Consider the following 25887-nt stretch of genomic DNA (forward strand, 5'->3'; position numbering starts at 1 on the left):
TTTTATTTTACAACATTATAATGTTATGTGATATTAATGTTAATGATAAATATATGTTATATAATAAATTTTAACTCTTATATTTAAAAAAAAATGTTATTAAAATTTAATATAGATATAAATTATTTTAAATTCATTATGTAATTTTTAAAGAATTGAAATAAAAAAAAAATTATTTATTTTAAATAAATTTTATGTTTTTCAAACATATTAAAATTTAATTTTTTATTATTATTTCAAAAATGCTTTAAATATATAAAATATTAATTAAATTATATTAACTTTTTATAGATATAATTAATTTAAATGTTAAATTTACATAACTTTCCACTTGTTTTATACATCTAAGTTTTTAAATAATTTTGTAATTATTATTATTATGATTTACTATTTATTTAATTAGGTTTAAATGCCCTCTATAACATACAACTTATATTTACTTGGAATCTCTCTATTTTAATTTTGTAATTTTTTAATATGGTATGATACTGTATCCAAATCTAAATTTGGAGGCTGAAAAATTAAATTATAAAACCAAACTTAGGAAATAAAATATGTTATATATTATAATGTAAAGATAATTGTAATTTTTTAATATGGTATGATACTCTATCCAAATCTAAATTTGGAGGCTGAAAAATTAAATTATAAAACAAAAGCAAAAAACGTACTTAGGAAATAAAATATGTTATATATTATAATGTAAAGATAATTGGATGCCATAAAATATTTAGTGCATCTATTTGATGCAGATGTCTCTTTAGGAATGTCTCATGGCTTGTACTAAACCAACATGATAGCTCTAACAAATACCAATATCAGGCAACAACTTCTAACTTCTATGACGTTAAGGTTAACATTTCAACTGAAGAATTGAATCTAGGTAACAGGTTGGAAGAGGCATTTTTTGACATGCTCCTTAATTTCCATATTATGAGAAAATGTGAAACCGTCTCCGTCCATGTAAAACAACTGCGCTATTTTCGCCGTTTCAAAAATCAGCCTCCTGCAACTGTCCGGCACATCATTGTTATTCACAAACTCCCTATTCAACTCATCGAGAGCGTTATCCATGACAGTATACACATGTTCCAGAGCTTCTTCTTCGGAGATTTCAGGATGGTCCTTCATATAACACTCTACGGCAGAAGCCACCTCGCCTTGACCTCTCTCAGCCTGCATTTATATTTACCAACCGTTTAAACATGAGAAGCAATTAAAGTATTAATGATTGGTTAGTTGCTTTTCCATTTTTAACACATTATTTTCATGTAACTGCTTCTTCATATTGTCTATTGAATATTGAAAAGCGAAAAGACAATGATTACCTTACCACATTGTGCTGCTTTATATCAAATTATCAAATGTTGGAAATGCTAAGTACCTTATAACTTCATATCAAATTATCAAATGTTGGAAATGCTAAGTACCTTATAACTTCATATCAAATTATCAAAATATTGGAAATGCTAAGTACCTTATAAGTTTTGGTGTCGTTCACCAGACGCCCTGTCACGCCCATGAGGTAGTGAAATCTGGATGCGCGACCAATTTTGGAGAGTACGTCATCGGTAAGAATCTCCCTCGTGAAAATAGCGCTGATGAGAACCAGTGTTCCCAGCGATACTGACACACTCGCATTCTCTATGTATTCATCATAAGACGGCACATATTTGGTTGCACACCATTCTGCTTCTTTGGCAAACGCTGCTAGCTGGACTTCCCACTGCCATATACCATATTAGTGAATAATAAATCTATAATCAATATTAAACTTCAGAAAATTATGACAAGCTTAATACATACAACTTCTTGAACGAATGCTAGCATGTCACGCCCCTGTCTCTTGCATCCTTCTTCAACTATTTCATTAAACGTATCGTAAAAACTCTTGAAACATATTTTTATATCTGGTGACATTTGATCTACCAAAGATAAATCCCATCTAAAAACAAAGCCAATATATAGATTAGCCGTCATCATAATAATAAAATAAAGAATGTACCTGAATTTACACTTTATCTTATTGGTTTTAATTATGTATGAAGTACATATGTTTTTGAATTTAATTTTATTATAGATAAATTTTTGAAGGATTTAAAATTTCAAATCCAAAAAATATATATTTCAAATCAAGAATATATATATTAGGTTTTAATAATTAAACCGATCAAATTCAGAATGATAAAGTACATCACGATTTCAAATGGAAAAATGAAAAAGATAAAGTATCTTCATCTTTATAGGTTTTAATAATCAAACCCATTCACAAATTCCCATGAAAAAGATAGAATATCTTATCCTATAGATTTTAGGGATTTCAATATAGTACCTATCTCTATATAGATTTTACAGATTTTAATAATCAAGCCAATTGGTAAAGTACATACAGCTTGGCGATAAAGTATCTTCCCTTTGAGGAAAAGTTGAAATAAATAAAACGTTTACCTTTTCACAGATTCTGTAAACAGGTTGAGATTGTCTAAAGTTTCATGCCCGTCATAAAGATCATCTAATATGACGGTGAAAATAGCAGTTTTTGTGTAAACGGCTCTGCAGGTAGCAAACTCTGGCTCAAACAAAAAGGACGCTGATGAGAAATATATTTCAGCCACACGTTCCCGAGTGAAGCCGAGCTCTGATAAACCCGATGAATTCCACCACCTTTGAACAGTGCAAAATATATTGTTAGCTTTCGGTAAGGAAGATAGATTTAATATCAATGAAATGTAAATGTGTAAGTAGCACCTCCGAATATCCTGAAGCTCTTGTCTGTGTAAAGCTTGCAGTCGATTGAAATCCAATTTTGCTAATTCCAAATATTTTTCGTTGAAAACATTTGGCATCCTGGAAGAGGGAGTTACAGAGGGAAGTAAATATTAATGGAGGTTTTATAGAGATAAAAACTATTTTAAGACATTGCTGTTGTTTAATAATTTATTTCTACCGCTTTTTTTGTTACATAAAGGAGTTGACAAAGTATATTTATTTTTCCATAATACTAATTGGAAAAACAGAAAAACTCAATCATACGATCTTGAAAGTTAAATTTACAGAGTAATTTTATGAATCTTACATATACAAAATTTTCCCGACCCAGAAATCGTTTGGTCCATAATTTTCAATGTAGCTTCTGGCCTCCAACCTTGGCATATTTCTATGCCAGGGATATTTGAGTGCATATTCCACCTAGAAAAACACACCATTGAAAGATCGAATTTAGTAAAATACGCATCTAACGAAAAAATGTAATATGAAAAAATGTTGAACACTTGTATTATATATGAAATCTTGTTGAGCAATTCTATTATAGCTTTTAAGATAATTTTAAACTATGATTTTTAAAATTTGATTTGACAATAAAAAGAACTGAATTAATTGAGCTGGCTCTATTAATTAAATTCTAAAATGTTTCCATAACATAAAGAGAGCAAGCAATATTATGTACCTCTCCCCGAGTATTCTTTTTAAGAGCCCATTTGTCAAAGGTAACCACATCCTCCAGAGCATGCCTCAGATACCTTTGGGTACAGAGTTTTGCTTCCTGCATGACGGTTTCTCCCGGAAATGCAACGTGTGAACAACGATTGACATTTAACATGTCTGTAACTCCTCTCTGTGTTTGACCCAAGAAACAAAAGAACTCCCCATCCTCATCTCTAAAAGTTTTTAAAACATCTGCCAAAAATATTGGTTGCAGAGTTCAACAAACTGAATGAATTCAAAAACAAGGCCATTGGCACAATTCCCAGCAAAAATATAGCTCTCTACACCAACAGTTTACCTGAGGATACATTGTATCCATGCAGTCTCAACATTCGAAGGCCCATGGCTGTATCATCGATATCAGGGACAGGATTCTCTCTCGCCCATCCAATTCCTCTTTCGTCCCAGTGGCTGCACAACAATTTCAGATATAATAATTACCAAGTATTACGATGAACCACAGAGGGCTGAGACAAGAATGTGCATTGTCTCCATTGTTATTTATCTTAGTTATGGATGCCTTTAGCAGAGGTATACATGTCATGAAGGAGTCTGGTGCAATTAAGGGATGTGGGATATTAGAAACAATCAGCGATTACATCTATTATTTGTAGATGACATTCTCTGTGCGAGGGAAGCACAATTATCAGAATGGGAATCCTTTCACAAGATATTTCAAAACTCCGTAAAGCTTCTAGACTCCACATAAACAATGAAAAATTTGAGCTTTTTTTTGGGAGACTCATCCTAATTAAATGGTATAGCTGTTGGATGTTTCCATGTAATGTGTGAGTTGTCATTGTGAGTCCTTAGGTGTCAATCTAGAAGTAGTCAGTTTCCTATGTGTGAGTTGTAATAGCTATCTAGAGGTGTCGTTGTCAGTGATGATACTATAAATATGTAACCCGTGATATCAATAAAATATATAGTGTTTAATGTTGTGTTTAATAGATCCCTTCTCATTCTCTCTATTTTCTAATATGGTATCAGAGCCTATTCTAGCTTAATTCCTTTATTCCTTTACTGGAAGGCCAGGAAAATGAGAGATCTTTGAATGTTATTGTTTTTTATATAAATTAGTTTAGTATGTGAATTTAGTTTTCCTGTGCATAATGCCTCTTCAAGATTGTTCCATATGTTTTCATCACTCATGGTTTATTATTGAATGTCGTTGTGCCTTGGTGGCTTATTATCGAATGTCGTTGTGTATTGGTGGCTGAGATCAATTAGATCAGTGAGAAAATTGGAAATTTTCAGTGTAAATTCTGGAATAAGTTGTTGTGAGGATAGAAGCACCAAATGCGTATGCCAACATCATCACTGCAAGTGGTACTCAACACGGAAATTTGCAGAAGCTAATAAGCAATGTGCAAAAATATTTCAAGATCAGGACCGTGCTTGCAAAATGGTGATCAGATCTTGAGCCATCGTGGAATTTCTTTTTATGAGATTCCCTCAGCCTTACACCTCCTTCTGTGGCTTATCCGCTCCCTAAGTGAAGCTACCCACACGGTAGCAAAGGAGGAGTCGCCGCTCCATTCATCTAGTAGATTTTCTGGAGGAGAGAGGTCGAATGCTATGTTGAAATCTAATTTCAACGCTGCCGTATGCTATCAACCAAAACCGCCTGCAAAACCACAAAACTGCCCAGAAACATATCGCACCGCTTTTCCGGAAAAGCAGTTTCCGTATTCGTTGCTCCGATGCGTTTTGGTGCTGGCACGTGGCTCTCGCCTGACGTAGGCAACTTTGACCTATCGGGAGATATCGTTCACTCATGTGAGGCCTTCCGATATCGTTATCCACCGTCGGATCTGCTCCACTCTCCTCCGCCGTTGATCACCTGGAGCTGCATACGGACCCACATCAATTCAATGTTTTGCTTGGAGTGAAAGATTTATGGTTGACCGCCGTAGGTAAATGAGTTAATGATTGGTACAAGATTTTGGTGGGCCCTTTTAATGTGAATGAGTTAATGATTGGTACAAGATTTTGGTGGGCCCTTTTAATGTGAATATGGGCACGTTACGATATATATTTTTTTATATAGCTCGTAGGTTTCTTTAAGTAATAGGTATGTAGCATTTAAAGACAGGTATGGTCGTTTTTTTAATGCAATGTAATACAAGAAGAGGAGCTTGTATTTTTTTGTGTGTGTTGACTTTTATTTATATGTATCGCACATGGGAGGAGACAGAGGGAGTTCACAGCAGCGTAAAAAAGATTGATGGTGCAGTAAAAAGAAAAACACACAGCAGTGTGTAAAAAGACAGAACCAGATGATGTAATTTTTGGTGTAGGGAAAAACCATGTGTGGTTTTGCACAGCAGTGCATAAAGGAAATGGTGGAGCGATTTTTGTAAACCTGTGTTATTTTTATTTACAGCAGTAAACTTATGTAAACTTTTATTACAGCAGTAAGTTGTTGTTTTTCACAGCAGTGAATATAAAAGGGATTTTACAGTGGTAAATCTTTGCATCAGGTTTTAATGAATAGAATGTTTTTAATGGTGGTGAAATACTCTGTTTCTTCATGAAATTTTTTTTAAGCTGTCTGTGCACAAAAATCCTGTGGAGGTAAAACAGAGCATTGCCTCTGTGTTTAGTTTGAATCTTGGTTTTGGTATTTCCCCAGCAAAAATATCCATCAGTGGTATCAGAGCAGGCTCAGGCTCTTTAAAGAAGTTAAAGAAGCTGAAGGGAGAAGGTTGTTGCTGCAGCAAAATTTCTCAGGCAGACAGAAGACTCAGACAATAAAGGGTTCAGGTATTTCTCAAAGATTTTTCTTTGTGTTGCTGCTGAAAGAGACAGTCAGTTTTTTTTTAAATACAGAGTCAAGGAATGGCCAGCACAAGCACTGGTATGGGTTTGTTTAACACCCAGCTCCCACAGTTTAATGGGAAGAACTATGACTATTGGGCAATAACCATGACAGCCCTGTTTGCCTCTCAAGATTTATGGGAAATAGTTGAGGAAGGTTTTGAAGAACCAGCAGATGAAACTGAGTTCAATGCACTAACTCAGGGAGAGAGAGATCAGCTGAAGAGCAATAGGAAGAAGGATTCGAAAGCCCGTATGTTGTTGTATCTAGCAGTAGACCAGAGTGTGTTTCCAAGGTTAGCAGCAGCTAAGACAGCAAATGAAGCATGGCAAACCCTCAAGACAGCCTATCAAGGCATGGAGAGAGTGAAGACAGCAAAGCTACAATTGCTGAGAAAGGATTTTGAGAACTTGAACATGAAGGAGTCAGATAACATTGACTCATTCTTCACTCATGTGATTGGTGTAATCACACAAATGAGAACTCATGGAGAAACCATTGAAGACAGAAGGATTGTGGAGAAAATATTGAGGGTCTTACCCTCAAAGTTTGATGCAATAGTCACCACCATTGAAGAGACAAAGGATCTCTCAAGATTTTCAGTTGATGAGCTACATGCATCACTGATAACACATGAGCAGAGGTTGAGTAGGAATGAAAACTCATCTCTAGAGCAAGCCTTCAAGACCCAGATGTCCTTTGGAAGAGGAAGAGGTCAAGGTAGAGGAAACAAGAGAGGAAGAGGCAGAAGCCAGAACAGAGGAGGAAGGAACAGCTCATCAAATGCACAAGGAAGAGGCAGCAATCCAAATCAGAACCAAGGCCAAGGCAGCAGCCAACAAGGAGGACAATATCATGCTCAAGGACAAAGGTATGATAAATCTAATGTTCAATGCTATTATTGCAAAAAGTATGGACATTATGCAAGTGATTGTAGAAAGAAACAGCATGATATGAACACTAGACAAAATGCAAATGTTACTAGAGAAAACAGCAGTCAAAGTAATGTGTTGTTAGCCTGTAACATGGCTGAAACAAACAGTGAGGAAATTTGGTTTTTAGACTCAGGTTGCAGCAACCATATGACAGGGAATATAGCCATCTTTTCAGCCTTAAATCAGAATTTGAAATCAGAGGTCACACTAGGAACTGATAGTAAAGTGTCTGTTATGGGAAAAGGGGAGGTAAAAATATTTACAAAGCAAGGAGAAAGGAAAACCATAGCAGATGTCTACTATGTCCCCGGAATGAGATGTAACCTATTGAGTGTTGGACAGCTTATCCAAAAGGGTTACAATGTTTATTTTGTAAATGATGTGTGCACCATCATGGACATACCACCCAGCAAAAGATGCATTGCTGAAGTGAAGATGACAAGGAACAGGATGTTCCCTCTCAGGATCCGGGCAAATTTGAAAAACAAAGGAGAAATTGCAGCAGTTACCCAAGAGGCTTTCCAAAGCGTGCCAAAGGATGAGAATTGGTTGTGGCACTTGAGATTTGGACATCTCAATTTTGGAGGTCTGAATTTGTTGAGTAGGAAAGGAATGGTAAGAGGATTACCATTGATAGAGAAGCCGGACAGCCTATGTGAAGGCTGCATATTGGGAAAACAACATAGAGAAAGTTTTCCATCAGGGAAAAGCATAAGGGCAAAGGCACCCTTAGAGATTATCCATTCAGATTTGTGTGGACCGATGCAAGCTCCATCATTAGCAGGCAGCCTATATTTCCTAACATTCATTGATGACTGTACAAGAAAGACTTGGATATATTTCCTCAAGAACAAAAGTGAAGTCTTTGAGAAATTCCAAAATTTCAAAGCACTTGTTGAAAACCAAAGCGGGCTGCACATTAAAGTTTTGAGAACTGATAGAGGAGGTGAGTATATCTCCAAGGAATTCCTAAGATTTTGTAGAGAAAATGGAATTCATAAATAGTTTACAGCAAGGTACACTCCGCAGCAAAATGGAGTTGCTGAAAGGAAGAACAGGACCATCATGGATATGGCAAGGAGCATGTTGAAGGCAAAGCATTTGCCAAATGAGTATTGGGCTGAAGCTGTACATTGTGCAGTGTATATTTTGAACATGTGTCCTACAAAAGCAGTCTTGAACAAAGTGTCGGAAGAGGCATGGAGTGGGAGAAAGCAAGGAGTCACCCACATGAGAGTTTTTGGGTGTGTGGCCTATGCACACATTCCGGATCAGCTAAGGAGGAAGTTGGACAGCAAAGGGGAGAAATGTCTTTTCATTGGATACAGTGAGGAATCCAAAGCCTACAGGCTGTATATCCCATCTACCAAGAAATTTTTTGTAAGCAGGGATGTTTAATTCATTGAGGAAGAAGCTTGGGATGGAAGCATAGAGAAAACAGTAAATGTCAAGAACTGTTTGTCTCATGATGAAGATGAAGAGGAGGTGGCTGAAATGCATCCCCAAACAGCAGCGCCAACACAAGAACAGCAAGGGACACCATTGAGGATCAATGAGAGTGCTTCTCCAAGCACACCACAAGGAGGAAATTCAAGTGCATCTTCAAGCACTTGCACACCAAGTGAACGAGGTAAGAAGTTTAGAAATCTAAGTGAAATTTATGAAGAAGGAATGAATTCCTTATTTGCCTTGTATTGTCATGTTGATGATCCTATTCATTTTGAAGAAGCTATTAAAGATAGGAAATGGATAGAAGCTATGGATGAGGAGATGAATGCCATAGAGAGAAACAAAACATGGGATTTGGTAGAGTTACCAAAAGGCAAAGAAGTCATTGGTGTGAAATGGGTCTACAAGACCAAGAGCAATGCTGAAGGCAAGATTGAAAGGCACAAGGCAAGGCTGGTTGTCAAAGGGTACAAGCAGCAGTACGGGAGAGATTATGAGGAGACTTTCGCACCGGTTGCAAGAATGGAAACCGTGAGAGCAGTGCTATCCATAGCAGCTCAAAACAAATGGAAAGTCTACCAAATGGATGTGAAGTCAGCATTCCTAAATGGAGTGTTAAAAGAAGAGGTGTACATTGAACAACCTCTCGGTTATGAGAAGAAAGGTGAAGAGCACAAAGTGTGCAAATTGAAGAAAGCTCTTTATGGGCTGAAGCAAGCGCCAAGAGCATGGTACAGCAGGATAGACTCATATCTATTGGATAATGAATTTGACAAATGTGAAGGAGAGCCCACAGTCTACATCAAGGAAAAGGATGGTAAAATTTTAATTGTTGTCTTGTATGTAGATGATGTTATTTTCACTGGAAATGATATTTGTCTTATTGAGAATTTTAAATCAGTCATGAAGGATGAATTTGAAATGACTGACATGGGTTTGTTGAGATACTTCTTAGGCATAGAAGTAGATCAAAATGAAAAAGGGATTTTTATATCTCAAGCAAGATATGTAAATCAAGTTTTGGGCAGATTTAAGATGGAAGAATGCAAGGCAGCAATCACTCCCACAGTAATGGGATTAAAGCTCAGCAGAGAGGACAGCAGCAAGGATTTTGATCCTAGCTTGTACAAAAGTATTGTAGGCAGCCTTATGTATTTAACAGCTACTAGGCCTGATTTAATGTATGCTGTTAGTTTGATTTCCAGATTCATTGAGAGGCCAAAGGAGGCACATTGGCAGGCAGCAAAGAGAATTTTGAGGTATGTCAAAGGTACCAAAATGTTTGGCATATTATATAGTGTCTCAGAAAGTTCAGATTTAATTGGTTACACTGATAGCGATTGGGCTGGAAGTGTAGATGATCGGAAGAGCACTTCCGGTTATGTATTTCATATGGGTTCAGGAGCCATTTCATGGGCTTCTAAGAAGTAGTCCATTGTAGCATTGTCTACAGCAGAGGCTGAATATGTGGCAGCTACAGCAGCAGCATGTCAAGCAGTGTGGATGAGAAGAATGTTGAGAAGCTTAGGCCAAGAGCAGGCAAAAGCGACAGTGATCTTTTGTGACAATAGCTCAGCTATTGCATTGTCAAAGAATTCAGTGTTTCATAAAAGAACGAAACACATTGATACAAGGTTTCATTACATCAGAGAATTGGTGAACAATGGAGAAATTGTCCTAGAACATTGCAGGACTCAAGAACAGGTAGCAGACATCTTGACAAAGCCACTGGATCAGAAGAGCTTTGAATTTTTGAGGAAGTGTCTCGGTATGACCGAATGCCCAGCTGTTGAAATTAAAGGGGAGTGTTGAAATCTAATTTCAACGCTGCCGTACGCTATCAACCAAAACCGCCTGCAAAACCACAAAACTGCCCAGAAACATATCGCACCGCTTTTCCGGAAAAGCAGTTTCCGTATTCGTTGCTCCGATGCGTTTTGGTGCTGGCACGTGGCTCTCGCCTGACGTAGGCAACTTTGACCCATCGGGAGATATCGTTCACTCATGTGAGGCCTTCCGATATCGTTATCCACCGTCGGATCTGCTCCACTCTCCTCCGCCGTTGATCACCTGGAGCTGCATACGGACCCACATCAATTCAATGTTTTGCGTGGAGTGAAAGATTTATGGTTGACCGCCGTAGGTAAATGAGTTAATGATTGGTACAAGATTTTGGTGGGCCCTTTTAATGTGAATATGGGCACGTTACGATATATATTTTTTTATATAGCTCGTAGGTTTCTTTAAGTAATAGGTATGTAGCATTTAAAGACAGGTATGGTCGTTTTTTTAATGCAATGTAATACAAGAAGAGGAGCTTGTATTTTTTTGTGTGTGTTGACTTTTATTTATATGTATCGCACATGGGAGGAGACAGAGGGAGTTCACAGCAGCGTAAAAAAGATTGATGGTGCAGTAAAAAGAAAAACACACAGCAGTGTGTAAAAAGACAGAACCAGATGATGTAATTTTTGGTGTAGGGAAAAACCATGTGTGGTTTTGCACAGCAGTGCATAAAGGAAATGGTGGAGCGATTTTTGTAAACCTGTGTTATTTTTATTTACAGCAGTAAACTTATGTAAACTTTTATTACAGCAGTAAGTTGTTGTTTTTCACAGCAGTGAATATAAAAGGGATTTTACAGTGGTAAATCTTTGCATCAGGTTTTAATGAATAGAATGTTTTTAATGGTGGTGAAATACTCTGTTTCTTCATGAAATTTTTTTTAAGCTGTCTGTGCACAAAAATCCTGTGGAGGTAAAACAGAGCATTGCCTCTGTGTTTAGTTTGAATCTTGGTTTTGGTATTTCCCCAGCAAAAATATCCATCATGCTAACGGCATTTGGGAACATGTTGGATCAGTCAATTTGCATAATTTTTTTATTTCTTCGTATAATGTGTTTGCGTGGAGATTTGTGTGAATTGCATGAATAAAAAATTGTGCATCTGTTTAAAAAGGAATCAAAGTGGTTGTAGAAAGATATGGCACGACAAGATCTGGATCTCAAATCTGGTGGGGAGGAGTTCAGTGGTTAAAACGAGTTTCCCTATTTTTTTTTTCTTCAAGCAGAGCAGCAGGTCTCCTTCAAACCGTAGTTGTGCATTATTTTTTTTGAGGGCCGAAGTTGCAAACTTAATTATTTTAGAAGTTTTTTTTATGAAGGTCACTTGGAAAAACTTTTTCTTAAAGTCAAACCATTTATTCGAAAGGTTTGATTCATTCGTTTAATTAGACGTGAATTCTTATCATGCTTTTCACTATTCACACATATAGAGGGTTCAATACGACTATTTTATTAGCCACGTTCTAGGTAGATCTTTAATGGTCTCGACAGCCGAGTTTGTTGAGAAAATAGTGTGAGAAATTTCACTATTCACACATATAGAGGGTTCAATATGACTATTTTATTAGCCACGTTCTAGGTAGATCTTTAATGGTCTCGACAGCCGAGTTTGTTGAGAAAATAGTGTGAGAAATTGTGGTGGTTTTATTAGTGTTGGTTGTAAAATTATTTTGTAGTGTGTAATAAAAAAAAGGAAAAAAGAAAGAAGAAGAAATGTGTAACCAAAAAGAAGAGGTTAATTATTTAATAGATTAATGTGTCCTATGGTCACAGGTAGTTCTTAATAAAGTCAAACTTGTGTGACTCATCATGTTCCACCAGTGCAGTACAGGTTATTTTATAGCGTCAAGTTGTAGAATTGTCTGCTGAAGACATTCTGTATCCAGAATGCTATCTTAGATAATTGATAAAGGCTGCGAAGGACCGTGGATTCGCAGATGGTAGCAGTTCCATAGGATGGTTCAGTATCGAGACTGACCCGTTACGCTCCGGGAGGTTGAGAAGCGTCAATTCTGCAAATCTCATCAACGATTTCAGAGGCGGTTACATTTTAAATGGAGGTCAACTGACCGCTCGAAGATGTGGTGGTGAAAGAGTGGAGTTTGCGAGATTCTAGAGTGGATGTGGGTGCTGATGATGACCATATCAGGGAAATCTGACAAAGTTTATTTATTGTTGTAATGTAAGCTTTTTTGTATTTTCTACATGTAAGCATTAAGGGATGGTGTTGGAAGTAATCCTTCCATGTAATGTGTGAGTTGTCATTGTGAGTCCCTAAGGGTCAATCCAGAAGTAGTCAGTTTCCTATGTGTAAGTTGTAATAGTTATCTAGATGTGTCTTTGTCAGTTATCTAAATACTATAAATATGTAACCCTTGATGTCAATAAAATATACAATGTTTGGTGTTGTGTTTAATGGATCTCTTTGCTTTCTCTCTATTTTCTAATAATAACATGTTTATTTGGTGTGAATATTTGATCATTATCACTAGTATTCAAATACTTGGGATGCCACTTGAAGCCTAACAATTATAAAATATCTTACTCGGATTGGCTCACTACTAAATTTGAGAAGACGTAGCTCAGATGATGATGCAAGAGCATTCAACCCAATAATGTCATTGTGTTTTTGTAGACATAGGGGTATTGTGTTTTCAAGGGAGTTGGTCTCTTGAGTGTGAATTAATGTAATTATTGAGGTTTTTTAGTGATTTTAATGAGAATAGGATTTAATTGAATATAGTGAGCATATTAGTAAATGTTCTCGAATGTAGAAGAACATGAGGGATTTAGGATAATTGAGAGATGAGAGGATTTGAGAATTAATTGTAAAACTCAGATTATGAGTTAGTTCATGATTTTATGGATTAGAGAGGATCCTTATGGATGAGGAAGAGATTTTAGGATTTTGTTGAGGAATCTATGGATCTAAACCAGGAATTCGTTTTAGAATCTCTTTGTATAAATGTAAGCCTAAAAGGCAAAGACAGAGGTTAGAAAGGTTAGATAGGTGAGATAGGTTTGATTGTAATCCTACAGGAAGGGTGTGAAGCAAAGACCACTAATTAGAATAATCAAGCCAGAGAGACAGAGTCTCAATATGTAATCATTTGTTTTATATTTATATACAGAGAATTCGATCCTGAGTGTAAGTGTATGATCTGAATATTGAATGATGTAATTAGAGATTTGAATAGTTTATATATGTAGGCAGAATCGAGGCGAATACATAGAGGAGGAGAAAAGATAGAGGATCGTGTGGATCTTTAAACCATTCGAAGGATCAATTAGAGGCCAAGAGGACAGTGATCAAAGAAATCACGAAGTTAAGCTCCAGCGGAAGTGAATTGAGCAGTGGAAAAGCGAAAGGTCGAAACCTTTGAAAAACCCGAAAACCACAGAAAAATGGAAAAATGGCTAAAATCTAAGTACAAAGAAAGAGCGGAGAAGTGAAGTATCGACGCACAGTAACCATTGGATGTGGAAGATCAATGGTCAGGATTAAATCGCATCAGTGGAATCCTTATGGACAGATCGGAATCGGGTCTTGGACAAGAGCGATGAGCGACTGCCGATTGATCGTGGACCGTTGGATCGGAACTAGATCAACAGTGGCGATCTAATCACAAATCGAAGATCGCAAGGTCAAGGGACAACAACAATAGAAATAGCGATGTGCAATGAGGCCGATACACCGATAACGATAAAGCATCGATCAGCGATCGGAAGTATTGGCGATCAAGCTTCGAGGTTTCAGAGATCAGAGTGCAGCACTGTGGAAAGGTGATAAGGGCGGACCCGATAAGTCATATGGCGCGGTTAATGATATTTGAAATCCGATATTGTGCTATCACATATCGAATGTGATAAAACCCGGTGTTAATGAAACCCATTGAGGAGCGATTAGCGATAGCGATAAAGGGAGCATCGATATCTGTGCAGAGGCCATATAAAGGCAGAAAATGTATGTTTTGCAGGTATTTCCTTTCTAAATGGTTTATAAAGGATTAAGCGCAGATATATGAGGTTTTATATATAAGTCCAACATTATCAAAGGATGGAAGGTTTTATGTGTTAAAATATATTTAACCAATGTTAAAGAGGGGAAGGTTATATAAGTTAAAGGGATAATGAAAGTTATGAGGAGATTTAATGTCCCGATAGGAAGGATTTAATGAAAGGCTTTAATAAAGTCATAAATGAAGGCTTGAGAGTTGATAAAGTCCCAATCCATGTATATTGAAGGAAGGGTTAGACTATGTTGGGTTTTAATCAAACATTCCGCATAGAGATTTATTAATGGGCCTTAAACCTTAGTAAATGAAGATTTAACTCCTTAGAGAGCTAAAATTCCTGGGACAGACAAGATTATGAATTTTATATGCATACTGTGAGTGTAAGCGGGGGTAACCCTATGCCATTTGGTATCAGAGCCGATTGTAATTAAAACAATTGGTGTTAAATAGAACAAAGAAATTCTATGTAAAAGAATTTAGAACAGAGCTATGTGTAAAGATGTTTATGCAGGCATAGGGGATCAGATTCTAGTCTGACAAATAGTTAAAACACATAGGTGATGTGTAGCAGAACTTGCAAATGCAAGGAACTGAAGACAATCCTTTTAAATAACTGGAAATGGTAGAATAAGATCATGCAGAGATCTTGAAGGTAAGGTGATATGTTTTGTTCAGATTTGAATATTGGAGAATATGTGGTTGTTATATTGATACACAGGTGACAGAATAAGGAGGTGAGAAAGTTGCAGCAATAGCCTAAAAACAAGGAGAGCTCGATTGGTTCCAAAGGAAAGAACCAGAAAGATGTTGAAACACTGAGCTCAAAAGACAGAAGCTTAGTGAAGCATATGTAGCAAGGAGGAGACTTGTTACTACAAAGGTATTGTTGCATATCACAAAGGAAATTCCACAGAGGATGTGGGTAGAATTTCCAAGGTAATGAAGGAAGCTAGTAAGACTTTCTAAGTGAAAGAAGAAGTGGTCAGAACCAAGTATTTCATGGCGATTGAAATACAAGAGGACAGTTGTGTTCTTAGAAGGTGCAGATGAGTTGAAACCTAGAAGAAGCAGAGAGAAGTGCTCAAAGGAGGTTCCAGAGATAGAGAGCCAAGTGCTTGCTAAAAGATCGAGTATAGAGGAAAGCTTGGTGAGGTAAGTTGCAACAAGGAGGACTTGTTGCAGAGGCTTTAGTGCAGATCATAGTGAATGAGCGAGGAACTCATAGAAAGAGGAGAAGAAGATGGCTATTAATAGTCATAGCAGAGGTTTTGAGGAAGACCACAACAGAAAAAAGATGAAGAAAGAAAATGCCAAGACAAATGGCAGGAGGATGAGTCAAGAGGAAATTGACAAAGAGATTGCAGAGTTGAAAGAACAACTCAATGTATTGATGAGGATACTAGAGGAAAGTCAGAGACAAGGTTGGGTATTAAAGAAGAAGCTAGTGAAGTGGCATAAGTTGCAAAGAAGGCTACAGCAGAGAAAAGTAAGGTGACTAACGGAAAAACTTAGAAAAGCTAAGTTGGAAATGGAAGTGTCCATTTGTGAACCAGAGCAGGGTGAAGTTCTGGGTGAAGATGAAGAATTGAAAACTGAAACTTCAAGTGAGGGCAAAAGGTCTGATGATTTTAAATCTGATAATTTGTGTATGTTTGCAGGTGAAACATATAAAGAAGGACAATTTGCCGCTATTGTCATAAAGAAGGAAGAAGATAGATAGAATCTAAATTCTTTTTTAAAAGATGAAGTAGAGAAAGATATCAAGCAATCAAGTAAAGGACTTGATGAGATTGAGAAAAAGACCATCGAAATATTTCTAAGTCATGTAAAGGACTTGGAACAGTAGGAGGAATTGGTGATTGAATCATCAGATGAAGACATGAGGTCTTGTGGTTTTGCAACTGACAAGTTGTGCTTGAATGCAGGCATTGCAGAAGACAAATCATTTTATGGAAACGTCTTGAATGAAGCTGAAAATTGCCAGGTAAAGTATGATGATGACTACCTTTTAAATGAAAATCAAGTTGAGTTATTACAGCAAAAGGATTTCATAAATTCCATAATTAATGGAGAAAATATCTTCAATGGGAATGAGACAGTTATGTCCTATGATAAGAAATTTGCTATTGAAGAGAATAACGAGGAATTGATTTTCTTAAATAATCAAAGGGAGAGTGATGGACAAACATCTAAAACTATCAAAGAGATGGAGGATTAAAATTTTATTCTAATCGAGAATGAAGAAATAGTGTCAATAAGTTATGCTTGTGACAAAGAAGAAGATGATGAGGATTGTACAAAACGTTTGGGAGAAATTCCAAGTGAGATGGCAAATTTGTGGCATGACTTAAGTCTTTTGGAAAAAAGGCTAGAAGACCAAAAAGTAAGTGTTCAGGTTGTAAAATCAGAATTGAATGAGAATGAAGAAGTTCACTACATTGGACAAGGATAGAAATACATCATTAGAACAGATGGTGTGGAGGAGAGACTAGTTAACAATCTAATGAATTCTTTTGAGAATTCAAATCAGCATACTGATGTGCTGATAGAGGAGGAGAAGACAAAGCAGCAAACTGAATTGTTGCCGAAGGAGGAAAAGGCACAGAAGCCTTGTGTTTTTTGTTTTAATAGTTGTTTTGTGAGTGCAAGTTTAGTTGCAGATGCTGGAGGAAATTTGGCACAGATGAGCAGCCAAATAAAAATGAAAGAAGAAGATTTTGTGGAAGAATTTAATCCATGGAACAGAGATGCCCAATTGCTGGAGAGAATGCTGGAAAGTCATGATTCAGTGCAAATAGAAATAATCATGAAAGAGGGTAAGGATGAAAGGGAGGCAGTAAGCGTAGGAGTCAAAGAAAAAGTTGGAGCAAGAGCAATGTCTACTATGGTAGCAAGAGCAAAAGTAGAAGAAAAAGTAAACCAACAACTACAAAGTGAAAGTAACCAACAACAGCTTGAAGAGTTAGTGGACAACAATGACAACCTGAAGCAAAGAGAAAGAGGAAGAAGTAAGAAGTAGAATGTGGACCATTCCAAGGATGAACTGGAGACAAAAATTGACGAATTATGGCAGTTGATGATGAAACAGTCCATATGGAAGAGAATGATAGCAGCAGGAAGCATGATCAATCAGAGTATGAACTTGATTGACAAGGAGAGGAAGATGAAACAGAAAACAACAAAAGTACAACAACAACAATGGTGCAAGGCATTTGGGCGGCTACAAACTAAAGTATGGGACCCCGGATTTTTTTCTATCAACATATGAACCCACATGATTAGGAGATCATGAAAATTTTATACTTTGGGAGTCTGATGCAGGAGCATTCAGCCCAATAATGTCATTGTATTTTAGTAGAGATAGGGGTATTGCGTTTTCAAGGGAGTTGGTCTCCTAAGTGTGAATTAATGTAATTATTTAGCTTTTTGAGTGATTTTAATGAGAATAGGATTTAATTGAATATAGTGAGGCATATTTGTAAATGTTCTCAAATGTAGGAGAACATGAGGGATTTAGGATAATTGAGAGATGAGATGATTTGAGAATTAATTATAAAACTCAGATTAGGAGTTAGTTCATGATTTTATGGATTAGAAGGGATCCTTAGGGATGAGGAAGAGATTTTAGGATTTTGTTGAGAAATCTATGGATCTAAATCAGGGATTGGTTTTAGAATCCCTTTGTATAAATGTAAGCCTAAAAGGCAAAGACATATGTTAGAAAGGTTAGATAGGTGAGATAAGTTTGACTGTAAGCTTACAGGAAGGGTGTGAAGCAAAGGCCACTAATTAGAATAATCAAGCCAGAGAGACAGAGTCGCAATATGTAATCATTTGTTTTATATTTATATACAGAGAATTCGATCCTGAGTGTAAGTGTATGATCCGAATATTGAATGATGTAATCAGAGATTTGCATAGTTTATATATGCAGGTAGAATCGAGGTGAATACATAGAGGAGGAGAAAAGACAGAGGATCGTATGGATTGTTGAACCATTCGAAGGATCAATTAGAGGCCAAGATGGCAGTGATCAAAGAAATCACGAAGTTAAGCTTAAGCGGAAGTGAATTGAGCAGTGAAAGAGTGAAAGGTCGAAACCTTTGAAAAACCCGAAAACCACAGAAAAATGGAAGAATGGCATAAAATCTAAGTACAAAGAAAGAGCGGAGAAGTGAAGTATCAGCACACAGTAACCGTTGAATCTGGAAGATCAATGGTCAGGATTAAATCGCATCAGCGGAATCCTTATGGATAGATCGGAATCGGGTCTTGGACAAGAGCGATGAGCGCCTGCCGATTGATCGTGGACCATTGGATTAGAGCTAGATCAACGGTCGCGATCTAATCACAAATCAGAGATCGCAAGGTCAAGGAACAACGACAATAGAAATAGTGATGTACGATGGGGCCGATACGTCGATAGTGATAAAGCGTTGATCGACGATCAGAAGTATTGGCGACCGGGCTTCAGGGTTTCGGAGATCGGAGTGCAGCGCTGTGGAAAGGTGATAAGGGCGGACCCGATAAGTGATATGGCGCGGTTAATGATATTTGAAATCCGATATTTCGTTATCACATATCGGATGTGATAGAACCCGGTGTTAATGAAACCCATGGAGGAGTGATTAGCGATAGCGATAAAGGGAGCATCGATATCAGTGCAAAGGCTATATAAAGGCGGAAAAGTTATGTTTTGCGGGTATTTCCTTTGTAAATTTTTTATAAAGGATTAAGTGTGGATATATGAGTTTTTATATATAAGTCCAACATTATCAAAGGATGGAAGGTTTTATGTGTTAAAATATATGTAACCAATGTCAAAAAGGGGAAGGTTATATATATGCGGTTAAAGGGATAATGAAGGTTATGAGGATTTTTAAAGTCCCGATAGGAAGGATTTAATGAAATGCTTTAATAAAGTCATAAATGAAGACTTGAGGGTTGATAAAGTCCCGATCCATGCATATTGAAGAAAGGGTTAGATTATGTTGGGTTTTAATCAAACATCCCGCATAGAGATTTATTAATGGGCCTTAAACCTTAGTAAATGAAGATTTAACTCCTTATAGAGTTAAAATTCCTGGGACAGACAGGATTATGCATTTTATATGCATACTGTGGGTGTAAGCGGGGGTAACCTTGCATCAGATGAGACCATAAATGGCTATCTATGGGGCACAGGTTAATCATTGTCCAATCAGTTTTTCAAGGCATACCTGTATATTGGATGCACATATTTGATATTCCCCAAGCCATAATAAAAAAGATTGAATCCATAGTGGCAAATTTTCTGTGGTTTGGATCTAGCCCCAGAAGAGAGATCTCGTTGTCGAACTAAATCTTATTTCCAAACCTGTAAAAAAAGGTGGTTGGGGCATCCTTAACATTAAAAGTTTTAGTCAAGCTCTCCTAACTTCCAGCCTCTGGCATGTATTTGGGTAGCAAGGACTTTGGCAATCTATTATGATGGCCAAATATATTCCTCAAGGAGAATTAGAGGTGTGGATCCAAGCAAGAACCCCATCAAAGTCCTATATCTCGGCTATATGGTAGAGTCTAAGGACCATGATCCCATGGCTATGTAGCAATCTGCGTTAGGTTGTCGGGGACATAGAGAGAATTCAACTGGGTTTGGATGCCATCAAAGGCATGCTAGGATTCCACCTTCTTTCGCTTCCGTTAATAAATATTCTCGACCAGCAGGGATTCAACAATTTGGCCAATATTGGGCAGGGACATCAGTTGCCACTATCCACCAGTTCTTGGCCTCATCTTCGAAATATTGGAATCCCGATGTTCCTCGATGCCAAATGGAAATCATATCGAGGCAATCGTTTTCAGGCTAGCATTTCTTTGACCCCTCGTCGGGATAGACTTGTGTGGGGGTCTTTTATTCAATGGCAAAATCGCAACTTCAAAAGCATATGAGAATATCATTTCCTGCATTCAACCCGAACCTTTTTTCGGTTTCACTGTTCAATTGTGGAGTTGGGAGGTCCCACTCAAGATCGTGTGTTTTTCATGGCTAATTCTCAACAATCAGATTCTTACCTCAGACAACCTCATGAAGAAAGATTTTGTCAGGCCTGACAAATGTTCACTCCATAATTCAACGATGACAGAGGATTGTTTCCAACTTTTCACCTTCTGCCCTTTCGCCAGGGACATAAGGAAGCGGGTGATTTCTCTCTTGGGGGTTACAGATGGTAGCTGAACAATCCTTGGTGGTTGCTTGGATATGCTCTCAGGAACGACAAAATAAGGCCTACAAGGTTGTTCCCCTCTATGCCTTTTGGGGTATCTGGCGAGCCTGGAACGAATATATCTTTGAAGGATCCTTCCCTACTGCCTTACTGTCTTCCCTCCACATTGTTGCACTCTTTCTGGAGACAGGTCCATGGACCCCAAGGATTTCTCCCAGTCTATCATTTTTGTTGACCTCGCTAATGGGTAAAAGCATGTTAATGTGTATCACTTTTTCCACAAAGAAGTTTTATAAAAATAAATGGAGTTGAAATGTTTACTCTTAAATTTACAAAATCATAAAAAATTAGGTGGTGGTAAAAAAAGACAAAACATGTCAATTTAAATTCAATTTCATGTCATATTTTTTCTAAAATTTAATATATATTTTTTTATCTAATTTATTGATTTTCTTTAAAAGATATCATTAATATTTTACATAAATTTTTAAGTAGTGACAAAACTACGACCCCCCATTTCTCTATTGATTTATGTTTTTTAATTCCAATTTCTTTAAGAGATGTGTTGTAAACATTCTAAAGATTGGTAAACAAATTTAAAATTAAAAAATAAGCATATTTTTTAATTATTATTAAAATACTAGTAAAAATTATCATCTTTTCGTATATATAAAACCACAACCCAAGAAACTACCCATTCAAGTTTATAAAATCATTTTTTTTTAATAGAAATTTGAAAATAACATATAACAAAATGTTAAAATTATTTTTTGAAAATTTTTAAAATATATTTTAAATTTTTTATAATAAAATTTTTAATTATGATTATAATAACATATTTTATATTATTCAAAATATAATATATAAAATTATTTGTTTAGAAATTCTAATTCTATTTTTATATAAATTTTTAAAGAGTTTTAGCATTTCATTTAACTTTACATAAAGCTATTTATATTTTGTGAGTGATTAACCATAGTTTTTACCAATATTTACTATCAGTGGACTTATTTGCAAATTTAGTATTTACTTTTTATAACATTATTTATATTTTCTAAACCCATTAAATAGGTTCACTATAGCTTTTACCAAAATTTATTGTGAGTTAGCTTTGTTACAAATTTAGCATTTATTTTTTATAATTAACCAGTATGAAACTCAACTCATTTAATTGATATTTTTATATTATTTTTTTTAATCTTTTTTCATTTGAGTATTTTTTTGCTTTTTCCATATAATGAAACACATTAGCATGCTTTTACCCTAATATTTTTCCAATTTGTTACTTTGATGGGGCCTCTGCTGGTGGGCGTTGCAAGTGGGGAGTTTCACTCCATATAAATCCTGCTCTATCCTTTTGCTTCAAATGGTTTGGTGGCCTAGGGGACAACTATAGGGCTAAGATGTGGCTTTATGGGGAGCATTACAGGTTGCACAGTGGCTCAGTGTTAATAGCATATTGATGGTAGGGGACTCCCTTTCTACCATCCGATGGATACAAAATAGGTTCTCTTCAAGTCCGCGCTCTTCTCAACTCGATGCAACACATTTCAGACCTTAAGGCACTCTTCACCGAGGTCACTTTTCAACACGTCTTTAGAGAGCAGAAAGTTGACTCAAAGCGTGCTCTGTCTTCTTTGCCCGGTCACATGCATTTTGAACAGGTTGCGGATGGAACCATTCAAAGTCAGGGCTCCTTTGCGTTTTCTAAATCTCTTTGTTTCTACTTAGGACTCTTTTCGGCCTCTCTGGGGGCTTGCCAAGCTTTTGGCTTCGATACCTCTTTTTGACCCTTTCCTCTCATGATTCCTAGCATGGCCTGATGAACTTCATGTTTATATTCTTTATTGATGTGTTGGAGATCATTTCTTACTATGTATTTTCAAATGTGTAACCGGGTTAATCATTGGTAAGAATTTCGTTTGTATCATTGCCCACAAATTTAAGGGATCAATGTTTTGTCAAATGTGTAACAGGGTTAATCCTTGGCAAGATTTCGTTTGTATCATTGCCTACAAATTTAAGGGATCAAGATTCATGTATATGTAAAACATTTGATATCGATGAAATGTTCTAATTTTTCTCTTTTAAAAAAAAAATTATTAAGCTGAACTTTGAAACATCCATCAAATAAACGGATATGTTTGAAACATCCACCAAAATAAATTGATGTGTGATTATCACAAAAACGAGATGGATCACATAAACTTAAAATCAGAAAACACTTTACTCTTTTAAAATGCCGAAAAACATCATACCTGTAAACATAATCCAATGCGTCTTTGATCTCATCCTTGAAATGGCGATCGATTCCTAGCCTCTCAACAGTATCAACGGCCCACAGACGTTCAAATAGATCAAGCGGATAGTGACAAGGAACTGCAATAACAAATTCTTCATTCTTAGCATTTTTCACAAATTATATGAAGTGAAAAGGGCTTTCCTAAAATCATATTGTCATCTTGATACCATGGTTTCCGAATTTCTTCAAGACAAAATTCAAGAATTCCAAGCATTTTTTGCTCCCAGTACGCATGAACACAGCCGCTGTAGATGCCGGCGAGCTGAGAAATGATCCATCCTTGGATTGAAATTTGATTATTTTTTCGCAGTCTACTATATCTTGCAGGCCTTCCAAAGAATATAGTAACGACGTTGGAAATGCATAGAGAAGATTAGTAGGAAGCCTGATGCAAACACAACCAGGGGAAAAGGTAAAGTTAATAAGTCGTCACTTTGAGAGATGGCAAATTTTTCAATGACAGAGGAGAATGGTGATCAGATTCTAACCTTTCAAGCTTAGCCTCCCGCTTTTCAGCGATTTGCCTGATGAAAGGTAATTCATAAGGCAGATCCAGACCTAAGGCTTTAGCTTCTTCTAGTATTGCAGGAAATACTATTTCAAATCCACATGGCCTGTGGTTATCAGCCTCCTCCTCTATTTTTCCAGCATGTGTTTCGAAAAATTCAATCCCTGAAATATGTACAAGTTAAAAAGTCTTCACAGGAGAGAATATACCAGAGTTTGTCACTGTGTGAACACAAGGCAAGGGCAATGCTGATATCAACATATTTCTACTTCAATCCCCCCACACACACATATATATATATATATATATCAATTAATAAAAAAATTACACAAGGGCCTTGATCGATGTACAAACCTTTTTGTACTTGTGTGTCCCCAGTCTGCCATATAGTAAGAGTAATAATACACGCAAGAGTAGCTAGTATCCTGTCATATGCCAAGAAATAGAATTCTTCACCCCAAGAGCCATCTTTCAACTGATTTTGAAGAATCCAATCAAGTGTCTCAGGAAACTGAGGCTTCTCAGAGCCATCAACTGCTGGAATCCTTGCTACCCAAGCAGTGTCATATGCAGAGGGATTGGTTTCCCCATAGTCCATAGATCTAAACATGTTCTTAATCTCGGATATTAATGTCTCGATACGCTTCTCGTCTGATGGTGCAACCTATAATTATTTCACTGTCGTCAATTATAACAATGGAGGAAGAGCTGCTACAGTGACGGGAATTCAATCGACAGGCATTGAGATTACTAACCTTGTAAGACGGCATTAGAGATTCGATAACATGGTCCTTCCAGAAACTTGGAGGAAATTCTCTTTTCACCAGTTTAGGAACTGACACCGGATTTGAAGGTATCCAAAAAAACAATCAGGGAAGAACGACGTTATAAAGATTTAAATTTCTTCCCCATCCATCACATAGGTATTTTGTTTTTGAACTTTCGAATTAAACATTTCTCTTTTCTTAAAGTGAATCGCACTTATTGGTGGGAAACCTCTATAAGAGAATACCCCATTTCTTATTTCTTAAAGATGAGTTACACTTATTGATTGGAAACCTCCATAACAAAATACATATACCGACAGTAATTTCTCAACATAAATCAAATCACTGTCTTCTTAAAAATCAAATTACGTTCTAACAAATGCTATAGCAGGTTTTTCGGTAGAATGACAAGGAAGGGAGGTTCTACCTTCCCCAGCACAAGCAACGATGTTGCTTGAACCTGCATATCAAGAAACATTAATCAGTTGAGTCGAAATTAATGTGAGATAAAAATAACCATAATAGTTCTGGTGGATAACGAATAATCTAGTTAGTTTGAAATGTAATGTTTATCCAGTTTTTTGTGTCGGGTTATCTGCTAGAGAAGACATGATAAAAGGTTATTATTCTTCGCCTAAGTGCGGAAACAGGGCATCTTTATGGTGGTGATGGCTGATTTTCTGAATATTCCACAATCATAAGCACTGTGCCACGTACGTCTGATTGCGGAAAAATCAGCAATCGACATAAACTCACGGCCACAAACAGCAAAGAAATTATTAATAGAAATTATCTACTGACCTTTACTCCCATAGAAAACAGGAAAAAGAAATTATTATTCTTCTGTTAAATGTGGAATGATCAAACGATAAAAAGGACCATTTCTCAGAAAAACACAGCAAGAAATGGAAATTATATACTCGCCTTTACCACATCGTAGGTGCAAGTTTCTCCGTTTGCCAGCACTGGTTCCTGCATCAAGCGAGCTGTGGAATTGTGGAATGTATTGTGTGTTAGCATGGTGAGCTCCAATACGAATATGGGATGACAATGAAGACAAAGGCAAGGCCATCTTCCCAAATGCACCACCAGTTGCAGAGATTGAACTCAATCGATGAAATGCCATTTCATGAGAATTTCTTATAAAGGTGTTGTTTCAAAATGTTTAATTTTATTAAATATATAAAATTATATTTACACATACATGACAACCATGTATTATTCAAGTATGACCATCCAAATATATAAAATTATATTTACACATGCATAATAACAAGCATGTATTATTCAAGTATGACCATCCACATGATCTGTCCAAAAAGGGAGGTCATATTCGCACTTAAAAAAATTGTTACATATATTATTCACCAAAATAACTATTATATAAACAATATTTACATAATATCAAAAGTGTCTGTGTATGTTTAATAGCCATATGAGATAACTTATGTTGCATGAATTTTTGGAATGTGGGAATGTTGGGAATTTGGGTACATCCACTTGAGGTTTCTCAAAAATATGGTAATATTATATAATAAAAAAAATTAAAAATT

General features: G+C 36.4%; 1 protein-coding gene across 1 annotated transcript; it reads right to left on the minus strand.

Annotated features, from left to right (window-relative positions):
• Positions 1 to 688: 688 nt before the first annotated feature.
• LOC149263035 (bifunctional levopimaradiene synthase, chloroplastic-like) lies at positions 689 to 25470 on the minus strand. Its single transcript, XM_089425624.1, has 15 exons — positions 25259 to 25470; positions 24762 to 24794; positions 24323 to 24402; positions 23922 to 24231; positions 23548 to 23731; positions 23227 to 23444; positions 23016 to 23136; positions 3785 to 3897; positions 3449 to 3678; positions 3077 to 3189; positions 2749 to 2847; positions 2449 to 2664; positions 1807 to 1945; positions 1478 to 1726; positions 689 to 1176 (listed from the first exon to the last, which is right to left on the minus strand). The coding sequence occupies exons 1-15, from the start codon at positions 25458 to 25460 to the stop codon at positions 880 to 882; spliced, it is 2604 nt and encodes an 867-aa protein (XP_089281750.1). The 5' UTR covers positions 25461 to 25470; the 3' UTR covers positions 689 to 879.
• Between the last annotated feature and the right edge of the window lie 417 nt (positions 25471 to 25887).

This window comes from Pinus tabuliformis, chromosome 6 (assembly GCF_031772625.1).
Source record: "Pinus tabuliformis cultivar Carrire ecotype Pingquan chromosome 6, CPIR1, whole genome shotgun sequence".
NCBI classification, from domain to species: Eukaryota; Viridiplantae; Streptophyta; class Pinopsida; order Pinales; family Pinaceae; genus Pinus; species Pinus tabuliformis.